Source organism: Haplochromis burtoni, unplaced genomic scaffold (assembly GCF_018398535.1).
Source record: "Haplochromis burtoni strain Fernald_Lab_line unplaced genomic scaffold, NCSU_Asbu1 Contig_110, whole genome shotgun sequence".
Lineage (NCBI taxonomy): Eukaryota > Metazoa > Chordata > Actinopteri > Cichliformes > Cichlidae > Haplochromis > Haplochromis burtoni.
In genome coordinates this window covers 1,499,770-1,513,209 of record NW_024582471.1, presented here as the reverse complement: position 1 = coordinate 1,513,209, position 13,440 = coordinate 1,499,770, and the positions used below count along the sequence as shown (strand labels likewise).

At 41.0% G+C, this 13,440-nt stretch overlaps 1 protein-coding gene across 1 annotated transcript in view; it reads left to right on the top strand.

The window, feature by feature from the left end:
* The window catches only part of klhl5 (kelch-like family member 5), a gene marked incomplete at its 3' end in the record, with an annotated part of 37,094 nt that extends 23,854 nt beyond the window's left edge, over positions 1 to 13,240 (top strand). The window contains 8 exon segments of the mRNA XM_005928306.3: positions 2,979 to 3,165; positions 3,773 to 3,997; positions 4,827 to 4,902; positions 5,438 to 5,524; positions 7,025 to 7,099; positions 7,379 to 7,516; positions 9,358 to 9,529; positions 12,272 to 13,240. Of these exon segments, the coding sequence (XP_005928368.1) occupies positions 2,979 to 3,165; positions 3,773 to 3,997; positions 4,827 to 4,902; positions 5,438 to 5,524; positions 7,025 to 7,099; positions 7,379 to 7,516; positions 9,358 to 9,529; positions 12,272 to 12,328 (1,017 nt within the window).
* Positions 13,241 to 13,440: the final 200 nt, after the last annotated feature.

Sequence of the window (13,440 nt, the reverse complement as noted above, 5' to 3'; positions counted from 1 at the left end):
CTCAGATATATGGCTTCGCCCCGGTCAGCTGAAATCACAAGTAGCTGTAACATGTAACCAGGGAAGAAGATGGATGGCAGAGGGGTAAAGCAGCAGAGTGGCAACAGAGCAGAGAGACTGAAAGCAAAAGAGGCACAGAGCCAAGGGTTGATTTTTACCTTTAACAGTGTATCATGTGTGACAGCTCCTCCCCCACCGCCACCATGACAAACTGACAAATAAGCCAGCATTCAGGATCCTCACGAGCTGTGAAATGCCAATAGAGTGAAACATAAACCTCACACAGACAACCGATCAATATTCATCAGCCAATTAGTTAGCTCTCTATCTAGGCCACCATGTTATTATTCATCAAGAGGATGTCAATTCACCAGATGAAATGTTTTAATTCCCAATCCCTGTTTCCACTCATACACATTCACATATATATTCTTCATCTAATCTCCTCAGAAGTGCATCAGCCTGACGGTACACACCAAACAGCTGTATGACAGCTTGTACAATATCTGTGACCAGTGGAAATTTAGCGCTTTTAGGCAGGATGACAACCGACAAGCAGGTCTGATGGAGCATGTTGGCAGCTGAAGCCTGCGTGGGTGTCTTCATCTGTTGGGTTTATCTAGGCACAAACCCCGCTGGAACACAAGACACTCAACTGCACGACAAAACAAGGCAAGAAGGTGCTCTCTGTGTCAGCCAAAGTTGAGGAAAAGATTCCTTCACCTGAACTCAGCTCACTTCAACTGATTCCTTCGCTACAGCCCTTTTTATTGTCACATACAAGAATATGCAATTACAAATACACGTGACATTCTTAAGCAGGAATATGAACAACATCAGCGTCCGTATTCTGTGTGTGTGTGTGTGTGTAGGTGCATGTGTATGCGTTTGTTTCCAGCCATACTATATGACCTTTCAATGAACTTAACCTGTATGTATGAGGTATGCAGAAAAGCAGAAGTAAGCGTCTTGCTAAATGATGATGAATTGGTAATCCTTCTACACTATTTGTCAGAATTTAATAAAACTTGCACATGATGATCACTTAATAGGCCTTCACCCAAATTATCCTCATGGTGATAAATTAACATATTCCAGGCACGTTTTTATTTATCATGGTGTGCCTTGGCTCTTAATATGTTTATAAGAATATGGATTACTGCAAACCTGAATCGAGATGTATTATATATTTAAAAGCCCGCCTTCCAACAACACGATGCTAAAAAAACAAATGTTGTAAATCTAATACGACAGTGCTAATATGCTAGTTTATTTCACAGGTATAATGTTTACTTACCACTTAGATTTTCACTTTAATACGTGAGGATGCCAGCATTTTTTTTAGCACTGAATGAGTTCATTTCTTGTATTTTTTAGTGCTAAATACAAGATATGGTACAAGTATTGGAAAAAGTAAATATACAGCTAAAATGATGGCACTAAAATGAAAGAGACTGTGGCTACCATGACTGTATGTGGAAAAAATGTCATGGCTGTACGCCCAGTAGTTCCTGAGATATTACAGTCAGGCCTAAAACCAGTGAACTGCCTCAAAGGACAACATTAAATCTGAAATGATTAAAATTGTATATTAAATTATTTGCATAGCAGTATTGTTTGTAAGTTGTGTTTTGTGGGAATTTGTGCAGTGGTATGGTGTTCACAAAAAGTCAAGATGGAGAGGACAGCTAGAGCAAGAGCACATCCAGCAACAGGGACACGCATAAGGAATAAAAAATGTGCGTAGCTGGAAGATGTGTGTATGAGAGTGTGCCTATTTTTTTTTTTAGAAGAAGACAGAGCCCATGCTGCCCCTCTCTCTCTCTCAAGCGTGAGCTGAAACAGAGAAGATAACACAAGTTTCTCTCTGCCCACTGTGAGGTAAAGAGAGGACGGAGAGGACAAGGTGGGACGCCTGCAGCAAGCTGTCTTATCTCATCCTCCACATTCAGTCCTTCACAGAGAGATGTATAAATACCACCGGAGAGGACAAACACTATTTTTTTTCGATCTGTCCGTTTTTTTAACACACATGCACATGAATGAATGCGCAAATAGGGTTCGCCGTAATTTGTCCCTCAGTGATTGTACGCAGTAGAAGTGTGGGTTCACCCTGGTGTGTAAGCTGCTTATCCATTTACCATGCCTGCTTTACGCTCTCCACGTCTGGCGGGGGGGAAATTGATTTTATATTCAGTGACCAAGTTGAATTATTTGAGCTGAATGTTATTTGTGTTGGTGGGAATTATGGAGGAGAACACAGAAAATAAATGAGAGGGTAAAAATAATAATCTCTTTCCTCTTCTTTTTTATTTATCTTCTAGTTCTTCCATTATACCTGCTCTCTGTGATTGAATCTAAGTGACTATCTGAACATGCGGGACAAAAACAGAGATGCAGGCATTCTCAAAGTCTAACCTAAAATGACTTCGAAATTCACACACACACACAAACACACAAACACATACCTATCTAAATGTAAATCATGTATTCCCCCCCATGCTTCAGGGAAAACTTGATTCTCACTACCATGCCTCTCACAGGCAGCAGTTTCCTCAGGATGTGTTTTCAGGAACAGGCTGTGGATTGCTGCAGCCCCTGGGTATTTGTGTGTCTGTGTCTTTGCGTGTGTGTGTGATTGTAGATGAGGTTATAGGGTGTGGAGAGCTGATTAGATGTTGAGGGCAGATTAGTTCTCTAGTGTGTCAGATGATCAGTGTGTGCGTGGTCTCGTGTGCGAGAGCGCATTAATGGTTGTTGGTCTGATCTCATCTAATCTCTCAATGAGAGAGAGCAGCCTTCTTTCGGCTCTTGAACCTCCTCAATCAGCGATAACATCGCAGCCAACATGTCCCTACACCCATACTGATGTAGCACATGCGTGTGCCCTCCATATATTCCAGCTGCAGCTGTCACATGATTCTGCGTGTTGATGCCTTTGCTTTTTTTTCTCATTTCTTTTTTGCATGTGTCTGTAGTTCCTAGCGGACCTTGAGAGCAACCCTCTCCTCCGGGAGAGTGTAGAGTGCCAACGCCTCCTGATGGAGGGGATGAAGTATCACCTTTTACCCCAGCGTCGGCCCCTGCTTCAGAGCCCCCGCACTCGGCCTCGCAAGGCCACCGTAGGAGCCATGTTCGCTGTGGGTGGCATGGATGCTACGAAAGGTACAACAGCATCTCACATCCAGACACAGGTGATGCTGTGGTAGAGGAGGACTGAGCTTACAGTTAAACTGTGACAAATGCTACAAACTGAGAGTCGGTAACTTCCATTTAGAAAAGCTTTGTTCTGATTGGTGCCCATTACAAACAGAAGATTTCAATAGATGGGGCATCTCTGCTCACAGCCACAGCTATATGGCTGACATTACCATATTAAGGGTATTCCTTCACTAAACAGGCTGTTTAGGGTAATCTGAAGGGTTTTTTTGCTTAAAGGAATTACTTGTACATTTGCTGACCGCATGTGTAGTGTGAGGAACCGAGTCGGTTCTACAGGAAGTAAGGACAAGCATAATAGGTTCACCTTAATAGCTTAACAGATTCCACATTAATGAGCAGCTCCTTTAGTTCTACCTTTAAATGAAATATTGAGCATCAGTGTCAACAGGTTTAACACTATCCTACAACTGTGAGAAGGTGTTATCAAGAAGGTGCAAGTTTGAATTGTTTTTTTAATGCATAAAAGGACAAAGTGTGAAAAAGTACAGTTTAGAGAGTTTCAGAATTAATAGCACGTACTTCTTCTTCTTTCTTTCTTTTTTTTTTTCAGGTGCCACGACTATTGAGCAGTATTGTTTACGTCGAGACACCTGGAGGCAGGTTGCCACCATGAGTGGACGGAGACTACAGTTTGGTGTAGCAGTCCTCGACGGGCGTCTCTACGTAGTTGGAGGGCGAGACGGACTCAAGACACTCAACACTGTGGAGTGTTACAACCCACACAGCAAAACCTGGAGCGTCATGCCCCCCATGTCCACACACAGGCATGGCCTAGGTGAGGGCAGTTTGACAACTTATATTTTCTTTTATTTTTGCTTTAGATTTTGAATTTTGAGTCAAGAAGGTAGGTGTCCTGTTTGGGCTGTATTTATACTTTATCTCAAATTTAGTTGCCGTCGATACACTCCTGCATGTCTTCACTTTGTGCTGTTCTATAAACTGGACTTTACCTTACAAATTTTGATCAAAACAGAAGCTTAGATGCACCTTACAGACACACCCTGCTCCATTGTGGATAAACTGTGTCCCAAAGATATTAAGCACTGTGATATAAAAGTAAAGTTTTGAAGAAAAAAAATATTTGGTTATGAAATTGGATTCAATCCTTCAAACGTTGTCCTTACACTTGCTTCCTAACGCAATAAAGTGACAAAAAAGAGCAACTCAACTGCAGCGGATCAGCAGATTCGGTGCCACAGCTCAAGAACACTTCAGCAGGCTGGTTTGAGCCCATGTTTCTCATTTGAAAGGAATCTCCCCACTCACAGCAGTGTCCTGCTATTACTATAACAACATTTGATAAGGCGTGCTGTGCTGTTTTATTGTGTTTACGAAAGTGTGCAAGTGTGTGAACCGTGGTGGGTTTTCAAACACATCTGGCAGCACAGATGTTTAGGCAGATAAATCCCTGAAGTACAGAGGTGTCAACATGCTGCTAACTCTACATGCCTAATGCCCTGGGTGTAGTTGCACACACACATAAAAACTAACACCTCTTGTCCTAAAAGTATGATGCTTTATATGTGTGATGCTTTGCTTATCCTGGCTGATTTGGTTTTGAGAAGTTTTCATGATTTAATAGTACGTGTGTTTATCTTCTGCAGGTGTGGCTGTTCTAGAGGGACCCATGTATGCAGTAGGAGGACACGATGGCTGGAGTTACCTCAGTACAGTGGAAAGGTGCAAAATAACTTCACACTGCTGTTTTTTTCTGTGATATCAACCCAGCTTAAAGGGTCAATTCATCCAAATTATTAAATAGTGTCACTTACTTTGTCTGGTAGTTAGTCATATGGGTAAACTTGGGTTTGTATGACCAGCTTTTGCTGTTCATATCCCTGCTTTTTTATACTGTTTTTCTGTGGAGACACGGCTGTCTCTCTTTAAAATGACATTTTACTGTTGACAGATATTTTGATTCCCTTCTTAAACATTACATATTTCATTATTGGTAAGGCCTAGGTCACATTGGGTTGCAACCACTGGTCACGAGGAAAAAATGGACGTTTCCTGAGCAGTTAGTGAGGGTTGTTTGAGTTTGATGGCAGCTGCTGTGAAATGATTGCTAAAGCCCCACTCACACATTTTTCCCTAGTGACTGGAGGTTGCCAGGGAGTTGCTGACCGGTCTCTAGCCTGTGTGACTGAGACCTTAGAGATACAGGTTTTTATGCTGTGCCTTGAGCAGGATTGAGAAATTACACTGTGTCTGTCAGGTGGGACCCTCAAGGACGCCAGTGGAGCTTTGTTGCAAGCATGGTTACACCTAGAAGCACAGTAGGAGTAGCTGTTCTCAATGGCAAGTAAGTGATCTCACAATTCCCCTCAGGTAAAAAGTTACTCAGATTTGCTTGTTCTAAGTTATATTAAGTGCATTCAATATTAGCGCATCTGTTTTAGCACAAAACACAGCTTTGGCCGTTTGTTATGGAGTGTAGACGTTTTGGTTTTGGAATTAGCATTTTGCATCTGTTACACATAGCGAGCCATATAATTTGTTAGTTAATTCAAGTTTAAAGGGCTCCAAAAGGCATCAACATCACAAACGCAGTGTAAAGGGCCATTTCAGGTGAAGCCAAGGAGGCAATCATTGACCGTGTAGGGACACCTGTCTGTCAAAGAGGGCCCTAATTGTTGCCCCTGATGTGTTGCTGTGGACATTTGGAAGTAGCAGAATGCAACCTCAATTGAAATATAAATGTAAATATAAAAAAATAAACTAGGATGCTCAAAGTGCAGCATTAAATTACATATTTCAAAGTTAAATAATACCAATACAGACAAGATACTACAAATGAATCATAGTGCAGGCGCCAGGGGGGTTAAAATGTGATATTCTATATTTATTTGAATGACTTTAAGCAAAAGTATCTGCCAGCTAAGCTTGAAGCCAGTGTTACCAGCTGCTGATATTTCTCTCAAAAATCAAATAAAAAATAATTTCATGCAAGATGTGACTTGATACGTGTGGCATAAAGAGAAGATTTTGTAAATATTTTGTCATTTGAGAAACGTGAGACCTGAAACCTTCACAATCTCGCTCTTTGTTTGGAAGATAAAAGTGTTACGTTTATACTACTGTCACTTCCCACCTTCTTCTGTAAGGCACGTGAGGCAGTAATGGAAAGCATAACAATATTCATTCACACACATGCACACACAGACGAACATTTATTTAAATAGCTGGATTTAATAAGGCTTTAGGGCTTTTAGTGCCTCGCTGGCCAAAGAATTGGAAGTTATTAGAACCAAATATTGCATGTTGTTTTTATTATTCAGGGCCTCAGAGACAGTGAAATGCTTTATAGATGCTAATTAATACAGAAGCAACGGCTAACCTTGCCCAGCAGTTTTGTGTGTGTGTGTTAGTGTGTGTGTGAGCATTGCTGTGTGCTTTGGTGAGTGTGTCATGTACTGTATGTGCTGTGTACTCTCAGAGCGCTTTGCCTGATGGAACTCATTACTTGCTTGACTGGCCCCGTTTCATTTTTTTCTTTACCGTCCCAACTTCACATCCATGGACGGACACACACACACACACACACACACACACACACACACACACACACACAAGGACACACACACAGACTGACTGCTCAGGGTTGTGTTGCACCAAGAGTGATGGCTGATTGATTTTTCCCACCTCATTTTGCCCTCAAAAAAACCTTCACAAGCTACACACACAGACACACATATGCCTGTCTTCCACCTTGTACCATCTGCTTCAGTGTCACTAAATTGAAAAGGGACTTCCAGAGTCCAGAAATGTTCAGAGGGATAACACCATCTTCCCTCTTCCTCAGATTGTATGCAGTAGGAGGTCGTGACGGCTCATCCTGCCTGCGTTCAGTGGAGTGTTTCGACCCCCACACCAACAGGTCAGAGACCGGGGACTTCATCTGTCAGCAACTAATTGCTGTCTCCTATTTTGTTTCCTGTCTACATGTTCCTCTAGTGAAGCGCTTCTTCCTGTTAGGTTATTTACCCACAGATCAAAGGAGACTAGTAACCCTCACAGGATGTTAGAACAGACAACACTGAAAAAAGCTTGTCATGTACTTTGATTAAGGTCTACTGGAAGGACTGGAAAGAGTAAAGTAATTTTCAAACAATATGTTTCCCTCTCCTTTTTTTCTAACTGTATTCTTCATTTTTAGGTGGAGTGGTTGTGCCCCTATGGCTAAAAGGCGTGGAGGTGTGGGCGTGGCCACGTGGCACGGGTTCCTGTACGCCATCGGAGGCCACGATGCTCCGGCGTCATCCCTGGCATCTCGGTTAAGTGATTGTGTGGAAAGGTGAGTCCACATTTATGAATGTGTTTGCTTGATTTGAAATATGCTAAAGTATTGTGGTGCTTATAATGTGTCTGTCATACAGTGGCAGCGTTTGTAAAATTAATGGAAAGATTTTAGTGTCTTTTGAATCCTCATTGCAATGTGCAGAATTATTACTCATTAATCTTGCTAATGAAGATACTAAATGGGAGCAGGGTTTGACCTTGATTTAGTATTGTGTGTATTATAATTGAGTGTAAGACTACTGTCAGCGCATCAGTAAGAAAGGACATTTGAATCTCTGCTCAAGGACAAAGATGCAGCTGCTTACATGAACAATATATATATACATACATACATACATACATACATACAGTACATATATATATATATAATATATATATATTTATATATATATATATATATATATATATATATATATATATATATTATACATACACATACACATACACACACACACACACACACATATATTATATATGTATGTGTGTATATATATGTGTTATGTGTGTGTGTATATGTATATATGTGTGTATAATATGTATATATATATGTTATATATGTGTATATATATTATATATATATATATATATATATATATATATATATATATATATATACATATATATATATATATATGTATATATATTAGGGGTGCAACGATACACAAAATTCACGGTTCGGTTCGGTTCGATACTTTGGTGTCACGGTTCGATATTTTTTCGATACAAAAAAAATGTTCATGCTTTTTAATTTGTCATTTATTAAAATTATAAATATATATTTTAACCAAAAGTACAGTTTTTAAATTTAACCTAACCCTTGTGCGTGTTGTTTTTTAGCTCTCATATTGCAGCCACAGAAATTCTTTTGTCCATGAAACCATAAAGCTGCACTTTCTTTTTGCCTTATAGTCTGATTTGTCATAACTTCTCCGTTTTGTGGTAAGCTTTTCTTTGGCTGTCACTTCTTCACCCTGACCTGTCTTATTTGGCTCAGCAGAACTAAAATATATATCTGTCTGTGAAGGTTCTCAATCATCCAGGTCATCGTAGTAAATATATATCCTGCCGCACTCACATAAGCTCAGCGATTCTCTGCGCGATCAACCTCTCACATGTTTAAGCGCTGCGGGAGATTTCACTTGTCATGTTTGCATAGTAAGCTAACGATTAATAAGACGATGTCAGAGGAATTGGTGCACAAATTATCATCACTCACAGATCAGTGCTGTCGCTCTCTATACACAGTTCGCGCGATTGCAAAGTGAAAGCAAAAAAACAAGCGCAAATTCAAACACGATTTCAATATGTCACATATTGACAGTGGCTCACGTCCAATGACATAATTACCCAGCTACATTTCTGAAAGAATGCAAAAGCATTGACATATATTTTTCCTTCCTACAATAGCCCGACAGGCAGGGCAGAGATAGCCCCGGACGTCGGGCTAGCGATATTGCGAGCCCTGTATCTGATTGAGGAATCACTCATCTTTGGAAAAGAGAGTTTATTACAGAGAAATGTCTCTTTCCAAAATAAAAGCTATACTATCCGCTTCTTCTGGGCTATATTCTCAGCATGAAACAAATCTGTGAAGTTACTGTGTCCAGCTGTTTTGCTAAGAAGTGGTCACAGCATGTGACTGAAGCAAGATCCTGTCATTTCTGTTTTGTGAAATTAAACAAATGAGATGGCACAAAGTGAGGGGTGAAAATTAGGTATTTATTTTTGAATAGCCTGTTTTCCTTTACTTCCAGTATTCATGTTAAGCTGAGCTAATGAACATCATCTCACGCCAACTACAAACCACTGAACTACAGTGTGAACTCCTGTGTGCAGGTATGACCCTCAGACAGATGTGTGGACAGCTGTGGCTCCCATGAGCATCAGCAGAGATGCCGTAGGTGTTTGTCTCCTTGGTGATCGTCTGTACGCTGTGGGCGGGTATGACGGCCAGGTGTATCTCAATACTGTGGAAGCTTACGACCCTCAGACAAATGAGTGGAAACAGGTACTGTATGCAGACACGTGCACAGCACAGCAAATCTGTGTCTCTTTAACCTCATTCACTGCATTTTGTGTATTCACAGCACTTCACTTGTTCCACATTTTGTCATGTTCCTGTCTCAGAGGTCCATGGACCATTAGCCTGGTCTGTGCTCTGACACTGTCAACTATTTGACCTTATATAGACAGGTGTGTGCATTTCCAAATCATGTCCAATCAACTGAATTTCCCAAAGTGGACTCCAGTCATGCTGTAGAAGCATCTGACCGATGACCAGTGGAAACAGGATGCACCTGAGCTCAGTTTGGAGTGTTATTGCAAAGGCTGTGAATACTTCTGTACATGTGATCTTTTTGGAATTTGAAAATTTAATTTAATTCAGTTTGGAATAAGACTGAAAGTATGACAAAATGTGAACCAAGTGAAGCTTGAGAGTATCCAGAGAGGGCATCCAGGTATGAACACTCACACACTGAAGCAGTTCAGTAAAAAACGTGTAGTAAAACACAAATGTACAATCAGTAGATGAAATGTATAAACACTCAGTCACAGTTTGACCTTCCCTCAGCTCCTCTCCGATGTATCTTGGCATGTTTTCCTTGTTATGTAAATGTGTGTTTTCCTCCTGCTAATATTGTCCTTGCCGCTGGATATTGCCGCTCAAAGTTGAGTGATCTCATTCAGCGGCTTTCAGGAGTCTCTGCCACTCTTCAGTTTATACCCCATCTCCCACGTAGGCTCAGAGGATTTCCAACTTTGGTTGGCAGATTTTTCTGTTAAAATTTGCCATTTTAGAGACAGGCACCATGCTGAGAACAAGAGAGGTGTGGGAGGAAGGAAGCAGAATGCATTGAACTGCTCAGACTGGCAGGGAGGGACGAGGACAAACTCAGATGAGAGAAGAAATGCTGAGACCATTAAATATGTCCTGTATCTACTGTCAGAGACTTAAACAAACAAATCAGTTGGTGTATTGTCAGTGCCATCCTAGTGGCATCACTTCCACTCTTGGCTTTGGCACAAATCTGTCAGTCTCAATAATGCCAAATCGGGTAATATAGGTGCTAAAAGGAGGCTCAGCATGGTTTGTCTGTGCAGTAACAGTGATGTCAAACATAAACACTGATGCCTTCTCTTTGTTCCTCTTTTTTTATTATTATAAATTATGTGGAAATGAGTCCGTTTGTTCAAAATGATATTAGAAGAAATTACCTTGGCATTTCGGCATAAAAACCTGTCAGCTGGTTCAGGTGGTTGACTCATGTCTGCTGCTGCAGTTACAGCTTCACTGTGTTCCCCTGAAACTGTGCTGTCACCACTTACTGATGCTCTTTAAAACCTCCACCTCCACCACTCGGTTATCATCGTCACTTTCTGCTCCCTGCTGGGCTCACTGTTGATATCAACAGCATGCATTCCCCGCAGTCACATAATAACCCATTTCCTTCCGTTCACTTTCAGGACCCGTTTACTCCAAATAACTATGATGGGTTATTTCCATCTGCAGTCAGTTTTTGTTTGGCAGCATCACTCTATTCAGGGATCTCCCTCCCATTCGGTGCATTTACAGTTCTGGTCAAAAGTTTACGTACACACATCACTGGCTTGAGTGTTTTTTAAAGTCATTAAAGATGTATGCTATACAATCATTGCACCCTGGAACAAGAACAGAAAGAAATAACGAAATAGCCCAAAATTATCGTGGCCATGAGTGTACGTAAACTTCTGAGCACAGCTATACACACAAGTCAAGTCAAAAATAGTACGATAGGGACACCGTAGGTTGCAAAGAGGCTTGCAGAGGCAGCAGAGACTGCAGCTGAAGCATCTTAAAAGTAAGCTCTGGATGAGGTTTGATAGTAAAACTGAAATTGGCTGCCACTGAGATCATCCATCACCACCTAATAGATCCAGACTGTGGAGAATAGCACACCTAAAGCAGCCAACAAAGTCATTTCAATTCTGTTTAGCTTTTTTTTTTCTCAAGCTTTAAATTATATCAAGTAGTCTTCATTAGTAAATTCGGCGTAGTCAAGAGAGTGCGCGTCTGTGTATCAGCACGTGTGTGCTATCCATCTGTATATGTTAACAAGGTGCTTATAAACTTTTAAGTCAAACAGGATATTATCATTCCCATAGAGTCATGTTTCTAGTTTGTTTTTTGTTTTTTTCTGGTATTGACTCGTGTTTTGGGCGGTAAAGTTTGAAGGTTGGTGGTTGGATTCCTGGCTGCTCCAGCCTGCATGCCAAAATATCCTTGAGCAAAATACTGACCCCTACAATCAGAACCCAAAGTCCCGATGCATTGATTGGAGTGTGATTGTGTGTGTGAATGTTAGATAAAAATCACTTGTTAAAAAAAGTGCTCTTTGAGTAAGTAGATTGCTGTATAAGAATCAGTCTATCTCCCATTATTTTGGATCACTACCCTCGGGCACGGGGCAGATATTCTGCTGTAGATTTATTTACAGCATTTGTACTCAAAACTGTTTTTTTTTTATTGAGCCAAAATCAATAAATTTGTTCCCCCAAAAGACTAAAATGAAATTAAATAATTGCTCAAGTGAGCTGCAGACCATTTAAAAATATAGCCGTATCCCATATGTATCCAAATTTGCAGTCTTTACATTCAACGTTTTCAAAACTATGAAACAATGCAAGTCAGTAGTTTAATAGTAATTTTCAGTTATATAAACAATCCACATCTCTGACTGTGTTCCTCATGTTTTTCCTGTTATCTTTGCAGGTAGCACCTCTGTGTCTGGGCAGGGCAGGCGCGTGCGTGGTGGCTGTCAGACTGTGAAAGCACAACCTCACATAGTAGATGGCAGACTGTTCACCATATGGCTCGCAGACCCTCCTCTTTGCCACCGCCGACACTGCTGGGGACACCGAGAGGTCTTTCCGGCCACACCAGGAAACTGTTTGCGAACACTCTTCAGCAAAGACACATTTTACTCTGCGTAATGCCGACTAATCCTTCAGATTTTAGGCAGATTAGGGTTCAGGTACATGTCAGTAGCTCTCCGATAAAGTTCTCACATCCCGATACTTTGTGCCACAGAAGTAAACTGCCAGAAATACACATGGCAGAGAGGAAATCTGCAGTGTTTATCCGAGCTCGACAGAACAGCTGTCCCACACATACCGTACGTGCACGTGTAAATCTACACGGCTGCTTTCAGCTCCCATTTGTGCTGAGTAAAAAGGTGGAAGACAGAGCGAGATTGTCAAAACTGCCTCATCACGTTACGCTCTTCGTTTCTCCAAACAGTATCTGATGCTGTGTACTGATGCTATTTTAAGATAGTCCCTATTATTTTTATGCTGCAGTTGGCAAGTGCTCTTCTTCCCCTTGCTTTTTCCCACCGTTACCCGCCGACAGATGAAAGAAAGACTTTTGACATAATCAGCACACCCTCACGAACAGCGATTCTGTGAGGAACTACAATTTTCATGCAAAAACATTTCATGCTTCATCAAATATTTCTGCGCATATGTCTTCCATGTTGCATCAGCTCACATCTGAAGCCTCTGCAATGCTGCGGTATGAAGTTTATCTCAGCTTTTTAATATTTTATTTTTCTTTAAGTTGCGCCAGAAGATTGTCCAACTTTTGACTTCGTTATTTGTTTTTAACTGCCATTTTTGCACAACTCTAGGTCCATTAAGCAGAATATTTGGGTTTGAAGTGTGTGTGCGTGTGTGTGTGAGATGATAATGGTGATAACACTGTGATCCTTTGTTGATCCCTGCAGGAAAATTTTGTTTTCAATTTCCTCCAGACCACAGGGTCAGCTATTTACAGACAGGGTCTGTTCAGCTACCGTATTTTTTCCCTCCGCTGTAGAGGTTTCTTCATTTCCTGTGTGTGTGTGTGTGTGTGTGTGTGTGTGTGTGTGTGTGTGTGTGTGT